The sequence below is a fragment of the Diadema setosum genome, chromosome 8 (genome assembly GCF_964275005.1).
Source record: "Diadema setosum chromosome 8, eeDiaSeto1, whole genome shotgun sequence".
Taxonomy (NCBI): Eukaryota; Metazoa; Echinodermata; class Echinoidea; order Diadematoida; family Diadematidae; genus Diadema; species Diadema setosum.
The window spans coordinates 37,631,953-37,657,715 of record NC_092692.1 but is presented as its reverse complement, the minus strand read 5'-3'; the positions used below and the strand labels follow the sequence as shown (position 1 = coordinate 37,657,715).

Sequence of the window (25,763 nt, the reverse complement as noted above, 5' to 3'; positions counted from 1 at the left end):
CAGATGTCGGCCTGTAGGAAGCAGAAACAGTTCTATGACCAGAAGGCCTATGGATCTGCCTTCAACCAGGGCCAGTATGCATGGCTACGGCGCAAGATGAGGGTGAAAGGCCAGAGTCCAAAGCTGCAGACCAAATGGCTGGGACCGTACCTGATAGTCACCAAGTTATCCGACGTGACTGTTCGACTCCAATTGACACCTCGCTCCAAGCCACTGGTTGTCCACGTAGATCGTTTGAAGCAGTACACGGGGGTACCAAGACCAGTTTGGGAGTTCGAGCCAAACAGGGAGGCAGTACAGGCTGGAACCCAGCAGCAAGGCACTGCTCCCAACGTAGAGCTGGAAGAGTCAGGGCTGGAAGAAGCTGATGCTACCCACCCCTCTACCTATGAAGAGGGAGAAGTGGATTCTCAATCGCCAGTTAGGAACCGGGAGTCTCCGACTGTGCCAACGGCAGAAGACGATGATGAATGGAATGGGGGAAGGCGTTATCCAAGGAGGGATAGGCGTCGGCCGCAGTATTATAGATAACTAGGCACTAAGTAACGAATCTAAATAATCGAGTGGTACTCGAATATATTCGACGAGCTAAATAAAGAGGATTAAAGACTGTGGTATTATTAATGTGCAGGTGCAGTGCAGGTGACGCCATGGCATCTTCCAAAGGGGACGATTTGTACAGTCCCTTCAACGATTATTTCGGGCTGAGTAAGCTGGTGTCAACGGGGAAGAAGAAGAGGGAGTCCATGGACCAAGAGACGGGCAACCAGTTCTTTGATTTCGAACAGGTGCGAGGCCCGTTCAATAGCTACCTGGGGTCAAACGAATGTAAAGCGACAGTGACGAAAAAGAGTGGATCCCAGGACCTAGGGGCGAGATACCAGTATCCGGCCTTACGGAAGGACGGCAATGCAGCTGGGTGTCTGTCAACTGGTAGCCGTTGGCTGAGCAACGAGGGGATTCTACCAGACATCACCGCTCTACGAGGACGAGATGGAAGTGATGGACCACTCAGCAGATCAGTGCCCTGGTGCGTTTTCTGCAAAAACAATGGTGAAAGTTTGCAGGTCTACGGAAGCCATGCGCTGAAGTCCATAGACGGAAAAACTACCTGTCCTGTGCTTCGGGCATACAGATGCCCGATTTGTCGCGCCACCAGGGACGAGGCTCACACCATTAAGTACTGTCCGTTATTAAAGAAGAAAAAGCTGCCTGGGTCAGCAGGGCCTGGATCTACCAGTGACGTCAGCACAGCGGGGCTGTATTTCAAAACCCCACGGAATGCTACCGGACGGCTTAGGAGCTGTGATACTAGGTAGTAGTACCGCCAGCGTCCAGCAACTAACACCGGAAGAGAAGAAGCAGCAGCGAATATGGACTATGTCAGATACCAGCTTCGCACGAATTGATTATTAAGATGTGTATGAATGACTGTAGGAATTTGACTAAAGACATGAGTAACATTCGATTGGTATTATTTGTCGAATATGCAGAACGATGTCTACCCCCAAGCCCAAGTCCTGTTCAGATAGAGGAGAAGTCTACCGTTGTAAGGTGTGCCGGCGGTCCTTTTCCAGTAGAAGCTCGATGCAACGACACGAATTCGACGTGCACACCCCTAAATTTAAGTGCGATCGCTGTGCTTTCCAGACACTGCACAGGCGAGAATTAGAACGCCACTACGGAACTCACGCCACCGATGTAGCTCCAGGGCGCGTACATTTGAAAACCCCAGTTTATGCGCCAATTAAGAATAAGAAGCCGCCGTCAACGCAAAGCAGACCCAGGAGTAGATCTCCCCTGCACCCCTCTACTTCAACCCCTTCCCGACGCACGCCTGAGAGGTGCACCCCTGAGAAGAGTGTTAGCCCGGAGAGGAGTGTCACCTCTGAGGGAAGCAGTACCCCGGTGCTGGATGAGGATAATTATGGCGGCGGGCTCCTCGACTTGACGGGCGGAAGGAGGCGATTCGTGATCAAGGACGTGGTACCTGAAGTCAGATCCCCGGTAACATGTGAAATCGGGGTCCAGGTGTCACCATCCGACATTGACGGGGGGATTATCCGAGGGAGGCTAGGAGAGTTACGTCGCAGAGGGAAGACCTGTTTCAGCGCTACCGAGACGCTGATGTTGCGGCCTGGCCGAACGTGGACCAGGAAGACAGAGCGGTTCCTGACGACCGGTGGCGAGTTTTTGGAGGTAGTGACGGAAACCATGGAGGAAAAGTAGTGGAAGCGAAATTTGGTAGAAATTCATGGGCAGGTATGGACGTTAAACATAATTTGCCCATTTGAGTTTGGACAATAAGTTATAATTGGACGTTTTTGAGGACTGTTCGCGGAGATAGTGAAAGTAGTAGCGAATACCGGAAGGAAGATGTGGAAGCGATTATTGGTAGAGAAGGGCAGATACGGACGCTAAATTTAATCTGCCCAATTTAATTTGGACATTAAGTTGTTACAGTTTAACATTTCTTGAAGACTGATGAGTATTACCAAGTTAATTGTTCGCGAAGATAGTGAAAGTGGTAGCAGATACCGGAAGGAAGATGTGGAAGCGATTATTGGTAGAGAAGGGCAGATACGGACGCTAAATTTAATCTGCCCAATTTAAATTGGACATTAAGTTGTTACAGTTGAACATTTCTTGAAGATTGATGGATATTACCAATGTAATTGTTCTCAAAAGAAAACGATGGTATTAAGTTGGAATCAGTGAAGTTTATGTACGGAGATGTAATCGTCCCGAGAGGTAGTGGAGTAAAGTGATTAAAGCGATACCAGGTGTTGGTAGAATTGTTCGGAAGAGTTGGTAGAATCATATCGGTATCAACATTGCGATTGGTATATATGACGGCTGGTTTTGGAGCCATAGCCTTTCTTCTTCTTCTCACATTTAGAGTTTGTTGTGTCCATGTTGGAAGCAAAGGTAATAGACAAGGTTGGAGAAGTAGCATTAGAATGTACATAGTGTTTATGGTCCAAAAGAAGTAATGAGTGTTCTTATAAATCATAAGATGATGTTTTAAAAGATTTGGTGGTCGGTGGACACCAGTATAAGTATTTTGGTAGTTGATATCAGGGTAGTTGATACCAGTCGGAATGTAATGGAGGTCGGTTTGTGTTTAAAGTATTGACGTTTAAAGTGTTCAGAATATTAAGTGGTATAAGCTCGGGGACCGAGCTTGGTGGGTCGGGGGGTCGTGTAGCGAAATCGATCAATTCCGCTGTATAGTCTGTGTATAATAAGCTGTGTATTGATAATTCACTATCGATAGTACTAAAAGTGTAATCGATTATTATATGGTAATGACGTTACTAAGCGAGGTCTAAAATCCCGGTTTTGGTAAAATTATTGAATATTACGTAAGATAGGGGCATGGGGGGGGGTAAGATGATTTATGATTCAGAGAGAAATAATAGATACCAGTAATTTGAGACTAAATATGTAGGGGTTTGGTGAGAATTGCTCCCTTTATTGGTAATTTAGTGGTAGAAATATTGATTAACTACGCTTATAATTATTGAGTAAAGATATAATACGGTAATTAAGTTCACGATTCGATGTCGAGTTGGGACGGATAGGGTAAACATGTCGTAGCACGTGTTGAGTGGATCGAGCTTTAGCGTTCGAGCCTTTAGCAGATTTATTGCAGGGGCTAAGTGTGACGCTAGTCTAGGTTTTTGTAACCTATAGCATACTGGAGCAGGACTTAAGGTTCGGAATTTGATGGTAGCAAAACCGTGTGGGCGGGCGCAGTGAACTGTAAACGCGTGTTGGATTGTTGGACTGTTATTCAAGTATTCAGAATTAAATACTACCAGTTGGAAGTTAAACCATTGAGGGAAGAGTGATTTTTCCTACGTGAGAACCCTAAAGTGAGTGCAGGTGAGTGGTCTTTGGTGGTGACTGGTAGTAAAGATAGTTCTATTGGTAGACGTAATTCAGTAGTAAATGTGTGAAGCTGGTATGATGGACTGTTGATGGAGAACTGGTAGGAATAAATAATTGGTAGGAATTAACTGGTATCTTGGGCCGTATATTGCGGCCGAACGAACTCGCGCCTAGCTTGGCCATCCTGACCGAAGTTCGTCGTGGACACCAATCTATCATCACACACATCTACCACCAAAGTTATTCACAACACATATATGGCGTAAGGACCAGTGGGATATATGTCTGCGACGCGAACATTCGTCACAATATATATATATATATATATATATACATATATTATACACACATATTTGGACTGAATAAATGCAGCAATATTAGTTGAACACATCAGTGGAAGTTTTAGGATAATGGCACATCCTGTTCAAAAGTGATGAATGTTGTAAAGTTTCAGAGCCACCGTTGCGGAATAAGAAAACTACAACGGCATGTGACACCACTGGTAATACGGCAACGATGAAAATAGAATATCAATAGGATTCCACAGAATTTCATTTTTTATTTCAATGAAAAGAACGCATTCCCTCGACTCATTACTGACACTAGTAAAAGGTGATAGAATTGTTCTCACTGCTTCTTGAAAGATGCTCTTTCACTTTATATCGGAAAATATGAAGAATCGTGTAAATAGATTTTATTTTCATTACATCATTGTCCCACAGTGACGTCAAAAACTGTTTGGAGTCTTCTTATCTTACGATGATGACACTTAAACTTAAGAATTCATAGCTTTTGAACGAAATGTCCTCCGATTATCCTTAAACTTTCATTGATGTGCTTTTCTAAAATTGTTGCCCTCACTAAATCCACACGTGGGTGAACTACTTGTCCTTTAACAAAATGGATAATGAAAACTGAATGAATAGTGGTGATCGATACATACCTTCCGTCTGGTCAAGCGGTTCTTGTCTCTTAGGAGATAGACAGCCGTATCAACAGCCATGAATGCCACGGCAGCATTCCTTGGCGCTCTAATCCTTACGTTCACTGCAGCATGGGGCAAGTACCGACTGTTGCCACTAGTAATGGTCACCTAACGTGTTTAGAAGAAAAACACGCGTGATTTGGTTTCACTTCTTTTCTTTTCATCCTGTCCCTTTCACCTAAACCAGCCAATACATGATAATGCAGGAGATGATGCTTGCCATGCATCTTAGGTGTGATCGTAGTTACCTGGACCTCGTTTCAAGATAAAATCGATTTTAAATTTCCTTACAACACAGTCTGCCATAAACCTACAATTGAAATCAACTTAATCAATTTTAACTCTTCATAAAACAGGGCCTTGGTCACACAAATCGCCCTTGGACGAGATGTTTTTACCCGCAACGCCCCCCTCGACCAAGGTGTATAAATGGGTAATTGGCAACACCAGGGTAATAATAATGGCGGGACCCTCTGGTAGAACAGTGGCAACACTGAAAAGACTATATCCTGGACAAAGAAGACCTTATCATTATTATTATTATTATTACTATTATTATTATCATTGTTATCATAATCATCATTACTATTATCAAATGGAAGCTTTATCTCATCCCCTTCCCCATTCAACCGGAGAAATTGGCACATCGTTTGAAGTCCCCTTTTCAATATCCTTTAAAGCGATTTTAAGTTGTTTGAACACCATTTAATCGAGTTTCTTGCCATCAATACTAACATCAACACCGTCAACCTATATACCTTGAGTTTGATCGGCAGCACAAACCTTACAAAATAAATGATCTTTGAGCAGTCAAAAGGTTGATCAAAAAAAAATCCGTTCACCAATAAATCCACCACACAATCCCTTCGAATACAAAAACTCACATCGTCGCCACAGTTTTCCGCCACTTCCACCAGCAAAGAGTCCGCTGTGACGTAGGTCTCACCCGCTGGTGTTTTAGTGAAGTAATATACAATGATCCGTGTACTCGGCACCATGTCTCGTGTAACGGTTATGTGCAGAACTGGGGTGGTGCCAACGTTAGGAAGTGTATCTGACTGTACGATGCGACCGGCTGTCACGCACTATAGTGAAAAAAGAGAGGAGAAAAAATAGAGCAAACGATGACAACATTTTGTATCACGTGGATCTATCTGCCGAAGAGTGAAGACACGTCGACTCTAAAGTCCCCTTTTCTAATCTTCTCTTTCCTTTACATGTTTTTACAAGATGTTTTATCGACAGCAGCCCTCTTATATCATTGGTAAATAATGACACAACCTCAATTCTGTTTTGTGTATCATCACTTTGGATTCATGGCGCATTGGAGTGCGATATATTACGTCAGTCCGCAAAAAAATTAGATTTCCTTGTGATTAATCATACACAGTTTGTACATCGTGAAGTAAAGTACTTACCATATAATGCAAAGCCCTGACCTGAGAAGACCCTGATCTGAGGATGTTCAGAGATGTTCGTGTTTCTCTAACCTGAGTCAGGAAAGATATAATGATTTGATTGCAATCGACATGGCTGCTTCGAACTAACCCTGTTCTTCACTTTCAGTTTCGGTTTGATCTTATTTCTGCATTTCTTCATGAAAACCATACATGACGTTACAAGTGCACTGTATTTGATGAAATCAAAGAAATCAGAAATATATATATGTATGTATATATATATATATAAATATATATATATATATATATATATATATATATATATATAATTCCATTTGTGGAGAGAGAAAAATGTAGGAGTCTGCCATCTGAAGTAAGTGCTAGATAATGATATGATGATGTCAGCCTCCTGAAAAAAGGGCTACAAAAACCATACACACCAGAGCTTTCAATTCATTTCATTTCATTTCATCATTCACTTATTTCCATTTTTAACAACAAAGAATATAAGCGTAAAGAGATGGACAATTTTCCATTGAAATTTGGATTGTGTTTGCAAACTTTATGAATTTAATAATTTTGATGATTACCAATAATTCCAATCGTCATCTATATAGTAGCGATTTTGATTAATATTCAGCAAAAAAGAAAGCAAACACTTTTTAAAGTTCATATTTTATAGAAGATTTTGATCAAAATCAATGTGTTATATACCGTATTATTTAAGGTAATACAATTGGCTATCAACCTCACAGGTCAACACAAAGGGAAACTTTATGCATGAGTGAACAGATTTGGTTTTGTCCTCCAAAGCACAAAAGTAAAAATTGCAGAAATTGACATGTTGTCATTCATGTGCAAATACCCTTCAAGATGACAGAGATGACAAAAAACCTCCCTAAAACAATGAGAGACATGATTGAATAACAAAAGTAAGCTTTCGTTTTTCTGCATCTCTTGGTAGACTCAAACAAAAACACATTAAAAAAACTAAAGGGAGAAAATAAGAATTTTCTGTTAATTCAGTTGAAGGGGTGGTATACATGTGTAAATGCATGAGTAGAAGGTGACGACGCGGGATAAGATGACCGCGCCACTGCGCTAAGTCTCACTGCCTATTATCTGCACATGTTTAGATTACAGTCGGTATGATCTATCGGGAAGAGGTTAGTAAATGATCCTTCTGGTAAGGACTTAAATCCCTGCAATTATTTCTAAGGATTTATCATTTCTAGACATTAATGACGAAATGGAAGTGTTTCAGCCAGATTTATCCCGATAAAGAGGTTCATATGGTGCTGATTAAGCGGTGGAAATAACACGTAAAAAAATTGTTACATAAAGATTTGTTGCACTTAACCGGGGTTCCCACTAAAGCAGTTCCCGATTAACGGGTGAGCACTGGTATTATGCACATGTATTACGCGCAACATTTTTGGGCGAATAATGCATTTGTCGTTTCGTAATGCGCTCTCTTAAAGGGATGGTACAGTATTGATGGAGATGAGAATTGGGCCTTTAAATTTTTGCAAGATACCAAGAAAACACTTACGAAATAGTACAGTGTATACCATTTTAGGAGGAATTCAAAGTTTATTTGATGAAAATCGCGTTTGGAATGACTGAAACATCCAAAAACAAAGTAAAACAAAGCAATCGTAACAAAGTGTGGGTCCCACACTTTACTAGAATCGCTCTATTATCTCAGCCATTTCAAAACCAATTTCATCAAAGAAACGTTGAATTCCCCATGGAATTACACGCTATTTCATATTTCACAAGAGGTTTCTCATTATCTCCAAAAAAAAAAAAATGTTAGAAACCTGAAATTAGGTCTCAACGAAAACTATACGATCCCTTTAAGTACTAGTACACGATGGCCCGAATCCACGAAGGTGGTACAAATGAAACCATGGTTTAAACCATGGACAAAAACCATGGAGCGCCAAGTGTCGCACGGAATGTTTCGTTACGAAATTGGTCATTTCGTCGACAAAATGACAGTTTCGATAACGGAATTATCATTTCGTGGACGAAATGTTCATTTAGGTACAAAATGTTGTCATTTCGTTACAAAATAATCCATTTCACGGACGAAATGACTGATTTCGTAACGAAATATTCCATGCGACACTTGGCGCTCCATGGTTTTTGTCCATGGTTTAAACCATGTGTTCATTTGTACCACCTTCGTGAATTCGGGCCGATATGTACAAAATCTGGGATGCGCAAACGCGTAGTTTTACGAACCGACGGACGAACTTTGCATCGGTACCACAGAGCCCCATTTACGTTTGAAACGTCTTATATAGTGTCAAACAAAGCAGAACGTTCCACTCTTATCACTGACATAAAATTAACATCACTGGATAGACGTATGATACGTTATTTTAGGTTTTAAAAAAAAAAAATTGCGAATCTGTAAACGCGATTATCTCGTAATCACGTTTCCGCGCAAAAATCTACGCCAAAATCCAACATTCCTCGATTCGTAATGTCAGCGACGCAATGATTATTATAAGTGGGCTAATATGGTAACATATTAGCCCAAAGATTAAAGCCCAAGCCCAAAGATTAAATCGCACAGCAGCCAAGAGACCCACAGTTTGAACTTCTTGTAAACAGGAAATATTATACCTTTCTGTAAAGTCTAAAACACTGGCGTAAACAACTGGGCATCCGTATGCAGTGGTGCCCTTTGTTTTGGTAATACCCAATTTTAGCTACAAGCAAAGTCATTGGTAAGGTTTCACTGACATTGTATTTTTTTCAATGATAGTACTTGCAAAGGTTCCAAGTTGTCTTTGATGATGGTGACTGCTTCATTTCCAACGCTGGGTTCGTAGGGCATCAGTTCAAATCTTAGTAGAGCTTGGTTCTCGCCGAACTCTTCGACTGCCGTTTGACACTGAAAGACATAGAGAGAGAGAGAGAGAGAGGGGGGGGGGAGGAAAAAGGATGTTTAGAGACACGTCGAATGAATAATTTCATTCCGATTTTTTTCTTTTTCTTTCAAAGTCCCTATAGATCGCAACGTTCACTGATGTCGCTTCATTCCAAACAGATAATCTCAATTACACACTTATTACTACACAAAATGTCTTCTGCATGGAAACGGTCATGCGCAATGAAAAACTGTAAACGTTTTAAACATTTACAAATATATAGTCTTTAATTTTCCCCACCCTTTGAAAACAATATGGAAAGGAATGAAAGAAAGGAGGACCATGAATATGATTGACTGTGGAAGCTTGACATTAAGGGGATTTTACACCCAGATAATCCAAAGCGTGCACGACACTGCATGAAGGGGAAGTTCCAGTTTGAAGCAGCATACAATTACTATGTAGGTATTGATGATTTCACAGTCTTCACGGGTGGGTTTCTTGATGTGATGTCTTGACGACGTACTTACCAGAACTTCAATTGACGTGTAGTTAGATAAAATATCTTTTGTCAATGCTACCCGACCTTCCGCATCGGTTTCCCGTAGTTCGTCGTAGAAAACATTTTTCGATCCGTCTGCATATGATGCTTCTAGTTTAATTGTGACGAGCACTTCTGATGCGATGCTTCCATTCGCGTAATGAAGATCAATCTGTTTGGTGTGCGAAGAAAACTCGGCTTTATGAAAAGATTCACATCAGGGAAGCTGTCAAAACTCTCTATAATTGGGGTTTATTACAGCAATCAAAGTTTTGAAGAATTATGGAAATGTCCATCTGATCTTGGGGACTGCACTCACTGAATTGGTAGTAACACCTCATCCCTAGCTAAACCACCTCAACACTGACAAAGTGGGTATAAATTTGCAGAGAGGGATGATTTCTTTTGAACTTATGTGAAACGGTAAAAATTGAAGGGATTATGATTGCATTCGGGATATACGTGGTGGTGGTCACAAGATGACAGATTTTGAATTGTTCACTAAAACAAAAACAAAAAAAAGCATGTGGGTTAAACAGCTTTTACATGGTCAGAAGAAAATGGGATGGGACCTTATTCTCTATTATATCTATAGAAAAGTAGGGGGAGATTTTTTTTTTCTGTGGGTAACTATGAAACCAGGCTTAGACTATCAGTGTTTTATTTGAAAAATTCGAAAATAGTAGAAATTTTAAAGAAGGGAAAATGAATCCCATTTTACAAGATTTATTCGGGCGAATGAATTATCTTATTCTATAGTAAGATTCTTAGAGGAAAAATATCTAGGCCTATCAAGTCGAGCACATTTGGGACGAAAATCATTAGGAACAGTCACATGCTTTCTTAATTTAGGATTAGCTAGTAACGCGAAAGTTAACATGTGAAAAAAAAATGAGATGCAGTTTTAAAAAAAAAAAAATGAGGGGAATACATGAGTTTTTTCGGTTGATATAGGGAGAGTTTTAAAGTGTTTTGTTGATAATCTATGAGAATATTATTTCATTTTAATTTTTACGTCCCACCCAGAAAGGGGTATGAACTTTTTATACCAAATCTACAGTAATCATACAAGTTACGATAGGAACCTATATATATATATATATATATATTGTAGCGAAATCGATCAATTCCGCTGTATAGTCTGTGTATAATAAGCTGTGTATTGATAATTCACTATCGATAGTACTAAAAGTGTAATCGATTATTATATGGTAATGACGTTACTAAGCGAGGTCTAAAATCCCGGTTTTGGTAAAATTATTGAATATTACGTAAGATAGGGGCATGGAGGGGGTAAGATGATTTATGATTCAGAGAGAAATAATAGATATCAGTAATTTGAGACTAAATATGTAGGGGTTTGGTGAGAATTGCTCCCTTTATTGGTATTTTAGTGGTGGAAATTTTGATTAACTACGCTTATAATTATTGAGTAAAGATATAATAAGGTAATTAAGTTTTTAATTTGTTGTCGAGTTGGGACGGATAGGGTAAACATGTCGTAGCACGTGTTGAGTGGATCGAGCTTTAGCGTTCGAGCCTTTAGCAGATCTATTGCAGGGGCTAAGTGTGACGCTAGTCTAGGTTTCTGTAACCTGTAGCATACTGGAGCAGGACTTAAGTTATTCACAACACATATATGGCGTAAGGACCAGTGGGATATATGTCTGCGACGCGAACAATTCGTCACACGTGGTGTCAGGAGTGGGATTTCAAAGAACCAGCGCTACCAAGGGGATAAGAACCAGCTAGTGCAACTAGGAAATTAGGAACCAGCCATGGCAAAGCAGTTGTCACCGGCGCAGCTATGGAGGAAGCTGCAGTCTGAGATGATAGAAGTGGAGCGGATGATGGATGAACTTCGGGCTGAAATAGGTACGAGGCGGCCACCACCAGCATCAGGGAGGACTGGTGGAGTAAAGCCAGCTGACGGGACCAGAAGCAGGGGTGGTATTTTACCACCACAATATGACGTTCCGGGGGCTAAAACCAGCACCAACAGCAGCGGGAGGACGACTGGTGCTATAGCAGGGAGCTGGGCCGACAGTACCAGGGCAGATGTAACGTTGGAAGACGATTACTACCCACCTTCAGCTGACAGAAGGGCGGAGACGAGACAATGGCAGACTGCATCAAATTCAACCAGGGAGACAGCGGCAACCAACCCGGTACCAGAGAGAGAAGTCCCGATAAGAATCAGCACCCCATGGCGCCGCTCTGAGCTGTGGGACGAGGGGCAATTCAAGCATCACGAGAGGGGTCGTGATGTAATAGTGAGGATGACACCGGACCGGTACGATGGAAAGGGACCAATTCTAGATTACCTGACCCACTTCGAGGCATGTGCTGGGGTAAACAGGTGGTCAGAAGAGGAGGCTTTGCAGTACCTGGCAGCCAGCATGAGAGGTCCTGCAGTTAAGGTACTGGTGCAACAAACGGGGAGAAAACTAACCTACCAAGAGCTAGTGGGGCGACTTAAACACCGATTTGGTCCTGCAGGGAAGGCGGAGATGTTTCTGGCGGAGTTACGAACGAGGCGACGCAAACCCAAAGAGTCACTTCAAGAGCTGGGCCAGAGCATTCGGGAGCTGACGGCTCTAGCCTACCAAGAGTTCGATGAGGCGGGGCAGGACCGTCTGGCTAGGGGACACTTCATGGATGCTGTCGTGAGGCCAGAAATAAGAGAGGGGATGTTCCGTGCACAGCCTCGCACGCTGGATGAGGCGATAGAGGCTGCACTAAGCACAGAGGCATTCCTAAAGATGGAGGCGGAAAGGTGCGACGGAAGGGGACCACGCTACAGTCGGGTGTTAACAAACACCGGGGGAAAACAGAAGGAGGGTACCACCAAGGAGGCTGAGGGAGTGGTTAGCAAGATGACAAAGGCCGTAGAAAGTCTAATTGCACGGTCTGAGTCTACCAACCAGAAAGCAGCCAACACGGGAAAGATACCTGCTCTTCCAACAGGAATCTACCAGAATGAGAGGTGTTTCAATTGTGGACAAATGGGGCACTGGAAGAAGGATTGCCCCTTTCCACAAAGACGGCCAGTCTCCAATACACCCGTCATGGATGCAAGAAGATGCTACAACTGTAATCAGGTGGGCCATGGGTGGAGATATTGTCCGTATGGGCAAATGGAGAGACCACCACCAGTAAGCAGCAACCAAGGGGGAGAACCAGTATCTGCACAAGGTAATACGGGTCCAACTCTCCAACCACCACCTGCTCGAATGGAGCAGGCACGACCATTGGGTACCGCAGATGGTAGGCGACTGGGCCTCTTCATCAATTCCAAAATCAACGGGCAGCCAATTACCTTCTTGATCGACACGGGCTCCTCCCAGTCAATCGTGTCTACCACCATTTATGACATGATTGCGGAGGAACGAAAGCCGTCGCTGCAGAGTGTGGACAGCATAGTACATCAGGCGGACGGTACTCCACTGGAGACCAGGGGTAAAACCATGGCCGAGATCCAGCTTGGAGAGCTACTGTTCGTGCTCGAAGTAGTGGTAGCTAATGTCAACAACGAAGGAATTTTGGGGTTGGATTTCCTGATGCAGACGAATTCGGTGTTGGACTGTCAGAAGATGGAGCTCCGCACGCCATGGGCCATCATTCCATGCCGAGACTACCGGGGCCAACAATTCTGCCATAGAATTGTCGCCAGTGAAACCACGGCTGTTCCAGCAGGCCATGAGGCCATACTAAAGGGGGAAGTAGCGGACGGACGGCAACAGGCGACTGGAGTTGGTCTGTTAGAAGCACCGACAACTTCCACCGAGTTACTAAACAAGGGACTACTGGTAGCACGAGCAGTAATCGAAGCAGACGCTGAGATACTACCAGTACGAGTCTTCAATCCAACGAAGGAAGAGAGGGTAGTAAAGAAAGGGACGACGGTTGCCTGCTTAACTGGAGTACGTGATACCGAAGATGTGGAGGCGATTCGAGACGGTGGGGTACAAGCTAGTGATGGGGTACCATCACATTTGACGGAGCTGCTAAATCGTAGTATTCAAGAGGTTCCGCAGCAACACCACTCATTGGTGGCCGAATTGCTGTGCGAATTTGCTGATGTCTTCTCCCAAGGACCAACGGACCTGGGCAGAACTGATTTGGTACAACACACAATTTCCACCGGTGACTCTAGGCCAGTGAGACAAGCACAAAGGCGGCATCCAATGGAACAACGACAGGAAATTGACAAGCAGATAAACGAGTTCCTCTCCCAGGGCTTGATCGAGCGGGTCAGTAGTCCTTGGGCATCCAATGTGGTTCTCGTACGGAAGAAGGATGGTAGTAAGCGCTTTTGTGTGGACTACCGCCAGCTGAACGCTGTCACGCTGAAGGACGCATACCCTCTACCAAGAATCGATGAGACACTAGACGCGCTGAGTGGGGCTCAGTGGTTCTCTACACTCGACTTAGCAAGCGGGTATTGGCAAGTGGAGCTGGATGAACAAGCCAAGAAGAAGTCAGCATTCATTGCCAATGGTGGTCTGTATGCATGGCGGGTCATGCCCTTTGGCCTATGCAATGCACCGGCCACGTTTGAGAGGCTGATGGATCGAGTGATGGCAGGCCTGACGTGGGAGACGCTACTGGTGTATTTGGACGATGTCATCGTTTTTGGTAAGACGATGGAAGAGGAGCTTGGTCGACTGAAAACTGTGTTCCAGCGATTGCGTGGAGCTGGTCTGAAATTGAAACCAGCTAAGTGCCAACTGTTCCACACTAGTGTGGAATACCTGGGGCACATCGTTTCATCTGCTGGGGTAACCACAGAGCCAGAGAAGGTCGCGGCCATCCAAAATTGGCCGAAACCAAACAGCGTCAAAGAGGTGCGGAGCTTCATAGGACTGGTCTCCTACTACCGGAAGTTTGTGGAAGGATTTGCTTCGATCGCTAGACCACTCCACCAACTCACCAAAAAGAACCAGAAGTTTCTCTGGACAGAGGAATGCCAGGAGGCTTTCGACGAATTGAAGCAACGACTGGTGTCACCTCCAATTCTGGCATATCCCTGCCCAGAAGGGGACTACATTTTGGATACAGACGCCAGTCAGCATGGAATCGGAGCCGTGCTGTCTCAAGTACAAGGAGGGATTGAGAGAGTTATTGCGTACGGGAGCCGCACGTTACGTAGGGAAGAAGCCAACTACTGTGTCACCAGGAAGGAGTTACTGGCAGTGGTAGCCTTCCTCAACCAGTTCCGACAATATCTCTATGGAAGGCATGTGATCATCCGCACTGACCACGGATCATTGCAGTGGTTGGTTCGATTCAAGGACCCCAGAGGGCAGCTGGCACGATGGTTGGAGCTGGTATCAGAGTACGATTTCGAGATACAGCACCGGCAGGGGAGGAGCCATGGAAATGCTGATGGTCTATCTCGGAGACCATGTAGGCAGTGTGGCCGGGACCAAGAAACCCCACCCGGGCAAGTCAGAGCACTGACAGAGGAGGCGTTGGGAGCCCCGAGTATTGGGAGTCTTCAGGAGAAGGATGAGGACATACAAGTGGTGAGAGCTGCGAAGATTCGAGGGGTGAAGCCAGCCAATGAAGTGGTGTCATCTTGGCCGGAAAAAGCAACTCGATTGTTGGAGCACTGGGGCGCATTGGAGGTGGTAGACGGCGTGCTGGTCCGCAGATGGGAGTCAGCGGATGGTACCAACACCCGGAGACAGACCATCCTACCAAGGGCGCTCATCAAGGATGCGATACGTGAGGTCCATTCAGCTCTTACTGGGGGACATTTTGGTTTCAAGAAAACACTAGGGCGATTGAAGTTGCGGTACTACTGGGTCGGCATGGCGGCTGATGTTCGTTCCGCCCTCAGACAATGTGACGTATGTGCCAGAAGGAAGTGTCCTGGTAAAGGTAACCGAGCACCACTACAACAAAGAATTAGTGGGTTCCCGATGGAGAGGGTGGCACTGGACATCATGGGCCCTTTCCCCCGGACCAAGCATGGGAACAAGTACATCCTGGTGATTGGCGACTACTTCACAAAATGGATGGAGGCCTACCCAATACCAGATGAAAGGGCGGAGACAGTGGCGGAGAAGTTGGTGGTGGAGTACATTTGTCGATTTGGAGTGCCGAGATTCGTGCATTCAGACCAAGGCCGCAATTTCATCTCTGAAGTCTTCAGTGAAGTCTGCAAACTGATGGGGGTGAACAAGACCAGGACCACAGCCTACAACCCAAAGTCAGACGGGCTCGTAGAAAGGTACAACCGCACACTAATAGACACAGTTGCTGCACTACTGGACGTGGAGAGGCAGGAAAAGGATTGGGATCAACTCCTCCCTTTCGCCACCTGTGCCTACCGTAGCTGTGCTCAGGAATCAACTGGGGAAACTCCCAACATGCTAATGTTGGGGCGAGAATTGGTACTACCCGGGGATCTCGTCACGCCAGATGATGTTGACGGCCAGCAGGACCTCCAGACCGATTACGCGGAGGGGCTACAGATTCGGATGCAGAGGGCCCACAACCGAGCCAGGGCAAAACAGATGTCGGCCTGTAGGAAGCAGAAACAGTTCTATGACCAGAAGGCCTATGGATCTGCCTTCAACCAGGGCCAGTATGCTTGGCTACGGCGCAAGATGAGGGTGAAAGGACAGAGTCCAAAACTACAGACCAAATGGCTGGGACCGTACCTGATAGTCACCAAGTTATCCGACGTGACTGTTCGACTCCAATTGACGCCTCGCTCCAAGCCATTGGTTGTCCACGTAGATCGTTTGAAGCAGTACACGGGGGTACCAAGACCAGTTTGGGAGTTCGAACCAAACAGGGAGGCGGTACAGGCTGGAACCCAGCAGCAAGGTACTGCTGCCAACGAAGAGCTGGAAGAGTCAGGGCTGGAAGAAGCTGATGCTACCCACCCCTCTACCTATGAAGAGGGAGAAGTGGATTCTCAATCGCCAGTTAGGAACCGGGAGTCTCCGACTGTGCCAACGGCAGACGACGATGATGAATGGAATGGGGGAAGGCGTTATCCAAGGAGGGATAGGCGTCGGCCGCAGTATTATAGATAGCTAGGCACTAAGTAACGAATCTAAATAATCGAGTGGTACTCGAATATATTCGACGAGCTAAATAAAGAGGATTAAAGACTGTGGTATTATTAATGTGCAGGTGCAGTGCAGGTGACGCCATGGCATCTTCCAAAGGGGACGATTTGTACAGTCCCTTCAACGATTATTTCGGGCTGAGTAAGCTGGTGTCAACGGGGAAGAAGAAGAGGGAGTCCATGGACCAAGAGACGGGCAACCAGTTCTTTGATTTCGAACAGGTGCGAGGCCCGTTCAATAGCTACCTGGGGTCAAACGAATGTAAAGCGACAGTGACGAAAAAGAGTGGATCCCAGGACCTAGGGGCGAGATACCAGTATCCGGCCTTACGGAAGGACGGCGATGCAGCTGGGTGTCTGTCAACTGGTAGCCGTTGGCTGAGCAACGAGGGGATTCTACCAGACATCACCGCTCTACGAGGACGAGATGGAAGTGATGGACCACTCAGCAGATCAGTGCCCTGGTGCGTTTTCTGCAAAAACAATGGTGAAAGTTTGCAGGTCTACGGAAGCCATGCGCTGAAGTCCATAGACGGAAAAACTACCTGTCCTGTGCTTCGGGCATACAGATGCCCGATTTGTCGCGCCACCAGGGACGAGGCTCACACCATTAAGTACTGTCCGTTATTAAAGAAGAAAAAGCTGCCTGGGTCAGCAGGGCCTGGATCTACCAGTGACGTCAGCACAGCGGGGCTGTATTTCAAAACCCCACGGAATGCTACCGGACGGCTTAGGAGCTGTGATACTAGGTAGTAGTACCGCCAGCGTCCAGCAACTAACACCGGAAGAGAAGAAGCAGCAGCGAATATGGACTATGTCAGATACCAGCTTCGCACGAATTAATTATTAAGATGTGAATGAATGACTGTAGGAATTTGACTAAAGACATGAGTAACATTCGATTGGTATTATTTGTCGAATATGCAGAACGATGTCTACCCCCAAGCCCAAGTCCTGTTCAGATAGAGGAGAAGTCTACCGTTGTAAGGTGTGCCGGCGGTCCTTTTCCAGTAGAAGCTCGATGCAACGACACGAATTCGACGTGCACACCCCTAAATTTAAGTGCGATCGCTGTGCTTTCCAGACACTGCACAGGCGAGAATTAGAACGCCACTACGGAACTCACGCCACCGATGTAGCTCCAGGGCGCGTACATTTGAAAACCCCAGTTTATGCGCCAATTAAGAATAAGAAGCCGCCGTCAACGCAAAGCAGACCCAGGAGTAGATCTCCCCTGCACCCCTCTACTTCAACCCCTTCCCGACGCACGCCTGAGAGGTGCACCCCTGAGAAGAGTGTTAGCCCGGAGAGGAGTGTCACCTCTGAGGGAAGCAGTACCCCGGTGCTGGATGAGGATAATTATGGCGGCGGGCTCCTCGACTTGACGGGCGGAAGGAGGCGATTCGTGATCAAGGACGTGGTACCTGAAGTCAGATCCCCGGTAACATGTGAAATCGGGGTCCAGGTGTCACCATCCGACATTGACGGGGGGATTATCCGAGGGAGGCTAGGAGAGTTACGTCGCAGAGGGAAGACCTGTTTCAGCGCTACCGAGACGCTGATGTTGCGGCCTGGCCGAACGTGGACCAGGAAGACAGAGCGGTTCCTGACGACCGGTGGCGAGTTTTTGGAGGTAGTGACGGAAACCATGGAGGAAAAGTAGTGGAAGCGAAATTTGGTAGAAATTCATGGGCAGGTATGGACGTTAAACATAATTTGCCCATTTGAGTTTGGACAATAAGTTATAATTGGACGTTTTTGAGGACTGTTCGCGGAGATAGTGAAAGTAGTAGCGAATACCGGAAGGAAGATGTGGAAGCGATTATTGGTAGAGAAGGGCAGATACGGACGCTAAATTTAATCTGCCCAATTTAAATTGGACATTAAGCTGTTACAGTTGAACATTTCTTGAAGATTGATGGATATTACCAATGTAATTGTTCTCAAAAGAAAACGATGGTATTAAGTTGGAATCAGTGAAGTTTATGTACGGAGATGTAATCGTCCCGAGAGGTAGTGGAGTAAAGTGATTAAAGCGATACCAGGTGTTGGTAGAATTGTTCGGAAGAGTTGGTAGAATCATATCGGTATCAACATTGCGATTGGTATATATGACGGCTGGTTTTGGAGCCATAGCCTTTCTTCTTCTTCTCACATTTAGAGTTTGTTGTGTCCATGTTGGAAGCAAAGGTAATAGACAAGGTTGGAGAAGTAGCATTAGAATGTACATAGTGTTTATGGTCCGAAAGAAGTAATGAGTGTTCTTATAAATCATAAGATGATGTTTTAAAAGATTTGGTGGTCGGTGGACACCAGTATAAGTATTTTGGTAGTTGATACCAGGGTAGTTGATACCAGTCGGAATGTAATGGAGGTCGGTTTGTGTTTAAAGTATTGACGTTTAAAGTGTTCAGAATATTAAGTGGTATAAGCTCGGGGACCGAGCTTGGTGGGTCGGGGGGTCGTGTAGCGAAATCGATCAATTCCGCTGTATAGTCTGTGTATAATAAGCTGTGTATTGATAATTCACTATCGATAGTACTAAAAGTGTAATCGATTATTATATGGTAATGACGTTACTAAGCGAGGTCTAAAATCCCGGTTTTGGTAAAATTATTGAATATTACGTAAGATAGGGGCATGGAGGGGGTAAGATGATTTATGATTCAGAGAGAAATAATAGATATCAGTAATTTGAGACTAAATATGTAGGGGTTTGGTGAGAATTGCTCCCTTTATTGGTATTTTAGTGGTGGAAATTTTGATTAACTACGCTTATAATTATTGAGTAAAGATATAATAAGGTAATTAAGTTTTTAATTTGTTGTCGAGTTGGGACGGATAGGGTAAACATGTCGTAGCACGTGTTGAGTGGATCGAGCTTTAGCGTTCGAGCCTTTAGCAGATCTATTGCAGGGGCTAAGTGTGACGCTAGTCTAGGTTTCTGTAACCTGTAGCATACTGGAGCAGGACTTAAGTTATTCACAACACATATATGGCGTAAGGACCAGTGGGATATATGTCTGCGACGCGAACAATTCGTCACAATATATATATATACATATACATATACATATGTATATATGTTTATATTCGTATATAGTACATAATGTATAATACACATGTGTGTAAGAAAATATAAGTACTTTCTCCACACCAAGAAGTACAACGTTTTAGACTAAAGTCAGTGATTTCAGAAAAAAAAGATCATAATTTCATGGAATTATTCATAGAAATGCACCTCTTTTCAAGTTTAGTTTCATCGAAAATAATCTTTGCTCGTGTTGTAAACAAAATATGGTACAGGCATAAGGTTGTGATACAATAACTTTCATTCCGAAATGTTAATCATTTTCCGATTTAGGTCGGAGGGGGTTGTTCCTACTTTTGAGGAAATTTATATAAAGAAAACGGGATATTGGGCTCAAGAAAAGAAGTTCCCTTATACCTGCATTCCAAAGAGATTTCCTCTCATCGGTTACTCATTTGGAAGCTAAGTTTATCACTTCCGGCCACCCACCGCAGTTTGTCGAATCGCATACAGTCCGATGGTTCCGACTTGTGTTGGTCGACTATCAGGTTAGAGTCGGACATTTCGGGTGGTGATCCGATAAGGCACGATCGTCCGATGAAGATCACGCACGACATGTCACACACTAACCTGATAGTCGACCAAGCAAGTCGAATTCATCAGACTGCGATCCGATACATTTCGGTGGGTAGTCGGAAGCAACATACTTTGCTTCCAATGAGTGACCGATGAGATAAAATCTCTGTGGTAGCAGACGATCATTTTATTTTTAAACAGAAAATTCACTTTATCTTTTCTTGAGTATTTCTTTCCAATTAATGTAGTGTGACAGGCGAAACGGCGGAAAAGTGACGTACCCTGACATGAATGTTGAGACCTTTCTTGAAGAAGTTCCTGTTGTGTTTGTGGGAAAACTTAAACGGCGTGGACACAACCATGGCTGTAGTGTCGATAGCTGCTTCCGTATGGCCCGTTGTTCTCTCCTCCACAATAGCCTCAGCGTGCAAGCGGCAATCGTAGAATTCCTCAAACCAGTCCTCACCAAAAGCGGTATCCAGGGAATCTATGACCACTGTTGCTCTTCCTCCTTCCAACTGAAACGTGAAAACCATTCACTGCATCTTATTTGTCTTCCACAATTAAGGTAATTATCAAAGTTTTAAGTAAGTTCGATTTTTCTTGGAGATTGCACTTAATGATACTGTAAGACCCAAAATTGTGTCTATCTCCCCACTCCTCACTTCCCCACTGTAGATGTCCTTGCAGTGCATTATGACGCAGGACGCACTGGTTTATTTGGAAAGTGGTCAGTCCCCACTGACCCATTCCACCCACCGATTATGAGCCCCTTTGTTTAGACTTCTCCCTAAAACACTTGACCAGCACATTCCTTTATGCTGATGACCACTACTACAGAATAGTGAGTTCAGTCATAAACTCTCATGACCAAATATGGTATAAAGACTTTCCCCTTCCCAAATTTGGATTGCCTTCTAAGAGATATCCTGCATATGTATTAGTAAACAATACTCTCCCCTTTCATTTTATGCAAAGTGTCAATAATAATGTATTCACAAGTTTAAGTATAAATGTCCCTGCAAATCCATACTCTTAGTTCTTGTTCAGCCAAACTTACACTGGTTCGGCCAGGCCTCTTGCCACCCGGCAGAGGGATATCAGCGATACACTCTAGCCCCGATTGGGAGCATACCAGGGAGTGCCAAGTGTTCATATATTGAGATTGTACTTTTACCAAGTTCCTGTATTGCTACAAATAAAGTATACATTCTGGCTGAACTGTACTTTCCTTCGCGTCTCTTCGTCATCATTATCATTGTGTCATCCAGCTGAGACTGTCATCGCACATTCTACTGAACTGTTATACGTTTCTAGTAACACTCAGTTATACAAGTGTTACGAGTGGTGACTTTGCATTATTATCACCGTCGTGATCCTGATACTTATACTCCAGTGACACTCGCCTATAAGTCCACGCTTACCACAATCAATCCAAAAACATTAGAGTGTTACAATACATTGATACTCTTTCATTATTCCGTGTAGAACTGTGTGAGTTGCATATAATTTATAATTTGATTCAAGCGTATCTAAATAAGTGTCATGTTCAATTCCAGGGTAAAATAACTAATTATTATAAACAGGCGTTTATTGTTTTGGGGTTCTGTCCATGGTTTCATTTCATTAAAATAATGTAGGTCCTAATTATTGTAATGTACCCTATTCTTTCTGAACAAAATAACGCTAATATCAGTCTGCCAACATAGATTTTCAAATCTTGAAAATCATTCCTCCAGATAGTGGAGCGCCAAGAAAAAAAAAAAGACGAACGAAAGCAGAAATAGGGAGAGAGAGGAGAAGGCGTATGAGGAGAAGCGACATATAGAAATAGACAAACAAGAAAAGCAGTAAGCATTATACTCTTAGTAAAAAATAGGATACCCCAACTATTCCCACACCAATTTTGTAACTGAGGTCACAGTCACCGCTTGTGATCCTACTGTAGATTTGTTTTTTTAATCCTCAAAAACGAGACAAATAACGAAATAAGTAGATAATTGATAAGAATTTTCTCTTAGATATTAAGAGTGAGTATATCATTATGTGACAATTTTTCTTATTGATCTTCAAGTTTCTACCTATGCCTTAGCGACCCTCCCTAAAAGCCGAATTGTAGACTACTTGTTTTTGTTTCCCTTTCTCCTTTGTTATGCCTATCTGTAGTTTGTTTTCCTGTTTGTTCCGTCCTTGTTCCTTCCGTTCTTGTCCTTGTCATAGTAGCTTTTTTTGTTTCTGTTTGTTTCGCCTCTCGTCATGATACAAAGATTTTCATACATTGAATCCTTGACGGATCTTGAGATGCCCTCACTTCCCAGAGTGATTCACAAAATGTACAAGTTATGCTTCCCTTGTAAATTCCTCTTTTCCATATAGAGTTGGAAGATGAAATTGTATTTGCTCACTTGTTTATCTAAAAACAAAGTTTATATCATTACAATTTTATCCATGATTTTGTTGAAGATATGTGATTCAAAGTTCCTTAAAATATTATATACTCAAGTATAAGCGTTATGTACTAGTATAATGCTTTGTATTACTTTATATGGATATAACATCATTTGAATATTAATATGAATTTGCATTTGAATGTGAAATTAAGTAGAATATAATATTGGTTCATTCAACAGAAACTTCCCATTCTGGGAAATGTAAATGCAACTCTCTTCCTCATCTGTTAGACAAAAAAAAAAATCATTTCTTACCATTTCTTGTTATTAGGTCCGAAAATTGTTAATTTTGTTAAAATAGAATAAATTCGGGTCTAGGACTTGTCCCCCGGAGGACAACTCCCCCGGGGACTACTCCCACCTGACAACTCCCCCGGAGGACGTCTCCCCCGGAGGACTACTCCCCCGGAGGACTACTCCCCCGGAGGATGTCTCCCCCGGAGGACGACTCCCCCGGAGGACGTCTCCCCCGGAGGACGACTCCCCCGGAGGACGACTCCCCCGGGGGACAACTGCCCCGGGGGACCACTCCCCCGGAGGACCACTCCCCCGGGGGACCACTCCCCCGGAGGACAACTCCCCCAGAGGACAACTCCCCCGGGGGACAACTCCCCCGGAGGACAACTCCCCCGGAGGCCAACTCCCCCGGAGGACAACTGCCCCGGGGACGTCTCCTGGGGGACAATCCCATACTGAACAGAGATTTTTTTTTTGTGTGTGTGTGTGTGTGTGTGTCCTAGAAATTAGAATTAAATTCATCTGTGTAAAAACAGTATTCTTTTTAAATAAAATTTAAATTAAAGTTGGCGTTACCTAAGACACGTCCATCTTTATAACAAAGTTTTTGAAATCTCAGCACAAAGTTTTTACCATTGTACACGCTACATGTAATGTCGAAAAAAGTAGAAACGCAGGTCCATTTTATCACTGAAAATTGGTCAAGAGATAAACACATTGACGGATACACGCTTTTGAGGGGAGAGTTCATTCCTTAGCATGTACCTGTTATTCTTCATTATTTTATAATATTTTAAGAAGACCATTCTTTGATGATTTTCTTTTTCTTTTTGCAATTCATGATTATGATAAGGAATATGTTAAATGAAAGAAAGATATCATTCAGAGGGGTGAAGGCTCAAGTTTTTGAGTTTCTTCAGTTTGTCTCCCTCTACAAAAGAATATGTTGTTAGAAATACCCTTTTAATGGGGTTATGATTTTTATCTTAGATTCTTATGATAGTTACTATCCTGTATGTCACTGTCAGTAATTTCATTGTGCAATTTTCGTTTGTTATGTTGACTGTGAATTTATCTGAACGTCATTACAATTCTTAATGTCGGAGAAATAATTGACAGAAAAAAATATGAATATTCTGTTCCTGAAAAGACTTGAACGTGTAAAAAGGTAATATCTTCCAACCGGCATTAGGCACTATAATGCAGAAACAGTATTAGCACTGGTTGCACAGTTACCATGCATCCTGAATGCACCAGCCACATACCGGTATCTGCATGACACACGTATAACATAACCCTTGCTGTACTATTGTTGGTAGAAAACACCAGATTGATAGCTAGAACTTGTTATTAAGAGTATGGTAGTCAATACTACTTGAAAAAATACAGAAAAAAAATGCAAAAAATGGCAGTTGGGGTAGGGGTAAAAGGCAAGGAAATTTTATGCCTAAATTCAATTCAATTCAATTCGTTTATTCATCTCATTTTCGGATAAAACAATACAACAGTATTGGATTTTACAATACACAAAAGGATAATCAATCATTTACATATAACAGTGAAAATGAAAAAAGAGAACTTGAGAAAAGCCAAAAGGCCTTGTGAAGTAAGTTCCCTTACGATTATGCACAAAATAATTTATTTTTAAGGTACAAAGTGTAGACATGGACAGAAAACCAACAAATATAACAAAACATAACATAACAAAACAAAACAAAAACATAAGACAAATGATATGATAAATTGACTATGACTATGTGTGATTTGCTAGAAGGTATATTTTCAAAAATTTCTTAAATGAGGACAGGCTATTGCGTGAACAAATATCTCTAGGAATTGAATACCAGATTAACGGAAATTGGTGACGTACGGAGTTTGAAACCAGATTTGTTTTTACTACCCACATATGAAATCTATTGCAATTTCGTGTATTGTATTTATGAATTTCATTATTAGTTGAAAACATACATGAAATATTATGAGGTAACATATCTTTGAAATAATAAAATCCCAAAACAGCGGTATTATAAGTATACAAATCAAATATATTCAAAGTATTAAATTTACGAAAAAGAGGAGCCGAATGAGCAAGATAATGACTACCAGAGCATATTCGTAATGCTTTTTTCTCCAATTTATGTAAAACTTCTATCTTGGTTTTATTATATTTGCCCCATACAGATACACAATAATTAAGATACGGAAGCATAAATGTATTATACAGCAAAAAAAGTGCAAACTCTGGAAGAATATTTTTCAATCTATATAATATACCTATACATTTAGATACCTTATTTGCTACTTTCGTTATATGTACATCCCAATGCATGTTACTCTGAATATAAACACCAAGAAAATTTACCAAATCAACTTTCTTTAGAGGAACAGAATCAATAGAACATAACACATCATCAAAAATATAATTATCATCACAAACATTACGGTGAAATATGACATAATTTAACAATTAATTTATTTACTTTAAACCAATTACTAACTTTATCTAACTCCTGATTAACTTTAATCTCAATATCAATCAAACTTGGATGAGTATAAAACAAAGTAGTATCATCAGCATACATCACATACTTAAACATAGTAGAACTTTGAACAATATCATTAATATAAATCAAAAACAATAAATATGGGCAAAAGGTTAGTATCATGTGGAAGATTA

General features: G+C 42.9%; 1 protein-coding gene across 1 annotated transcript in view; it reads right to left on the bottom strand.

Annotated features, from left to right (window-relative positions):
* LOC140232241 (complement C3-like) overlaps positions 1 to 25,763 on the bottom strand; it is a 149,290-nt gene that overhangs the window by 84,557 nt on the left and 38,970 nt on the right. The window contains exons 9-14 of the mRNA XM_072312375.1: positions 20,681 to 20,917; positions 9,695 to 9,877; positions 9,062 to 9,187; positions 6,298 to 6,369; positions 5,764 to 5,964; positions 4,838 to 4,987 (exon numbers count right to left, since the gene is read on the bottom strand). Of these exons, the coding sequence (XP_072168476.1) occupies positions 4,838 to 4,987; positions 5,764 to 5,964; positions 6,298 to 6,369; positions 9,062 to 9,187; positions 9,695 to 9,877; positions 20,681 to 20,917 (969 nt within the window). The remainder of the gene's footprint in view (positions 1 to 4,837; positions 4,988 to 5,763; positions 5,965 to 6,297; positions 6,370 to 9,061; positions 9,188 to 9,694; positions 9,878 to 20,680; positions 20,918 to 25,763) is intronic.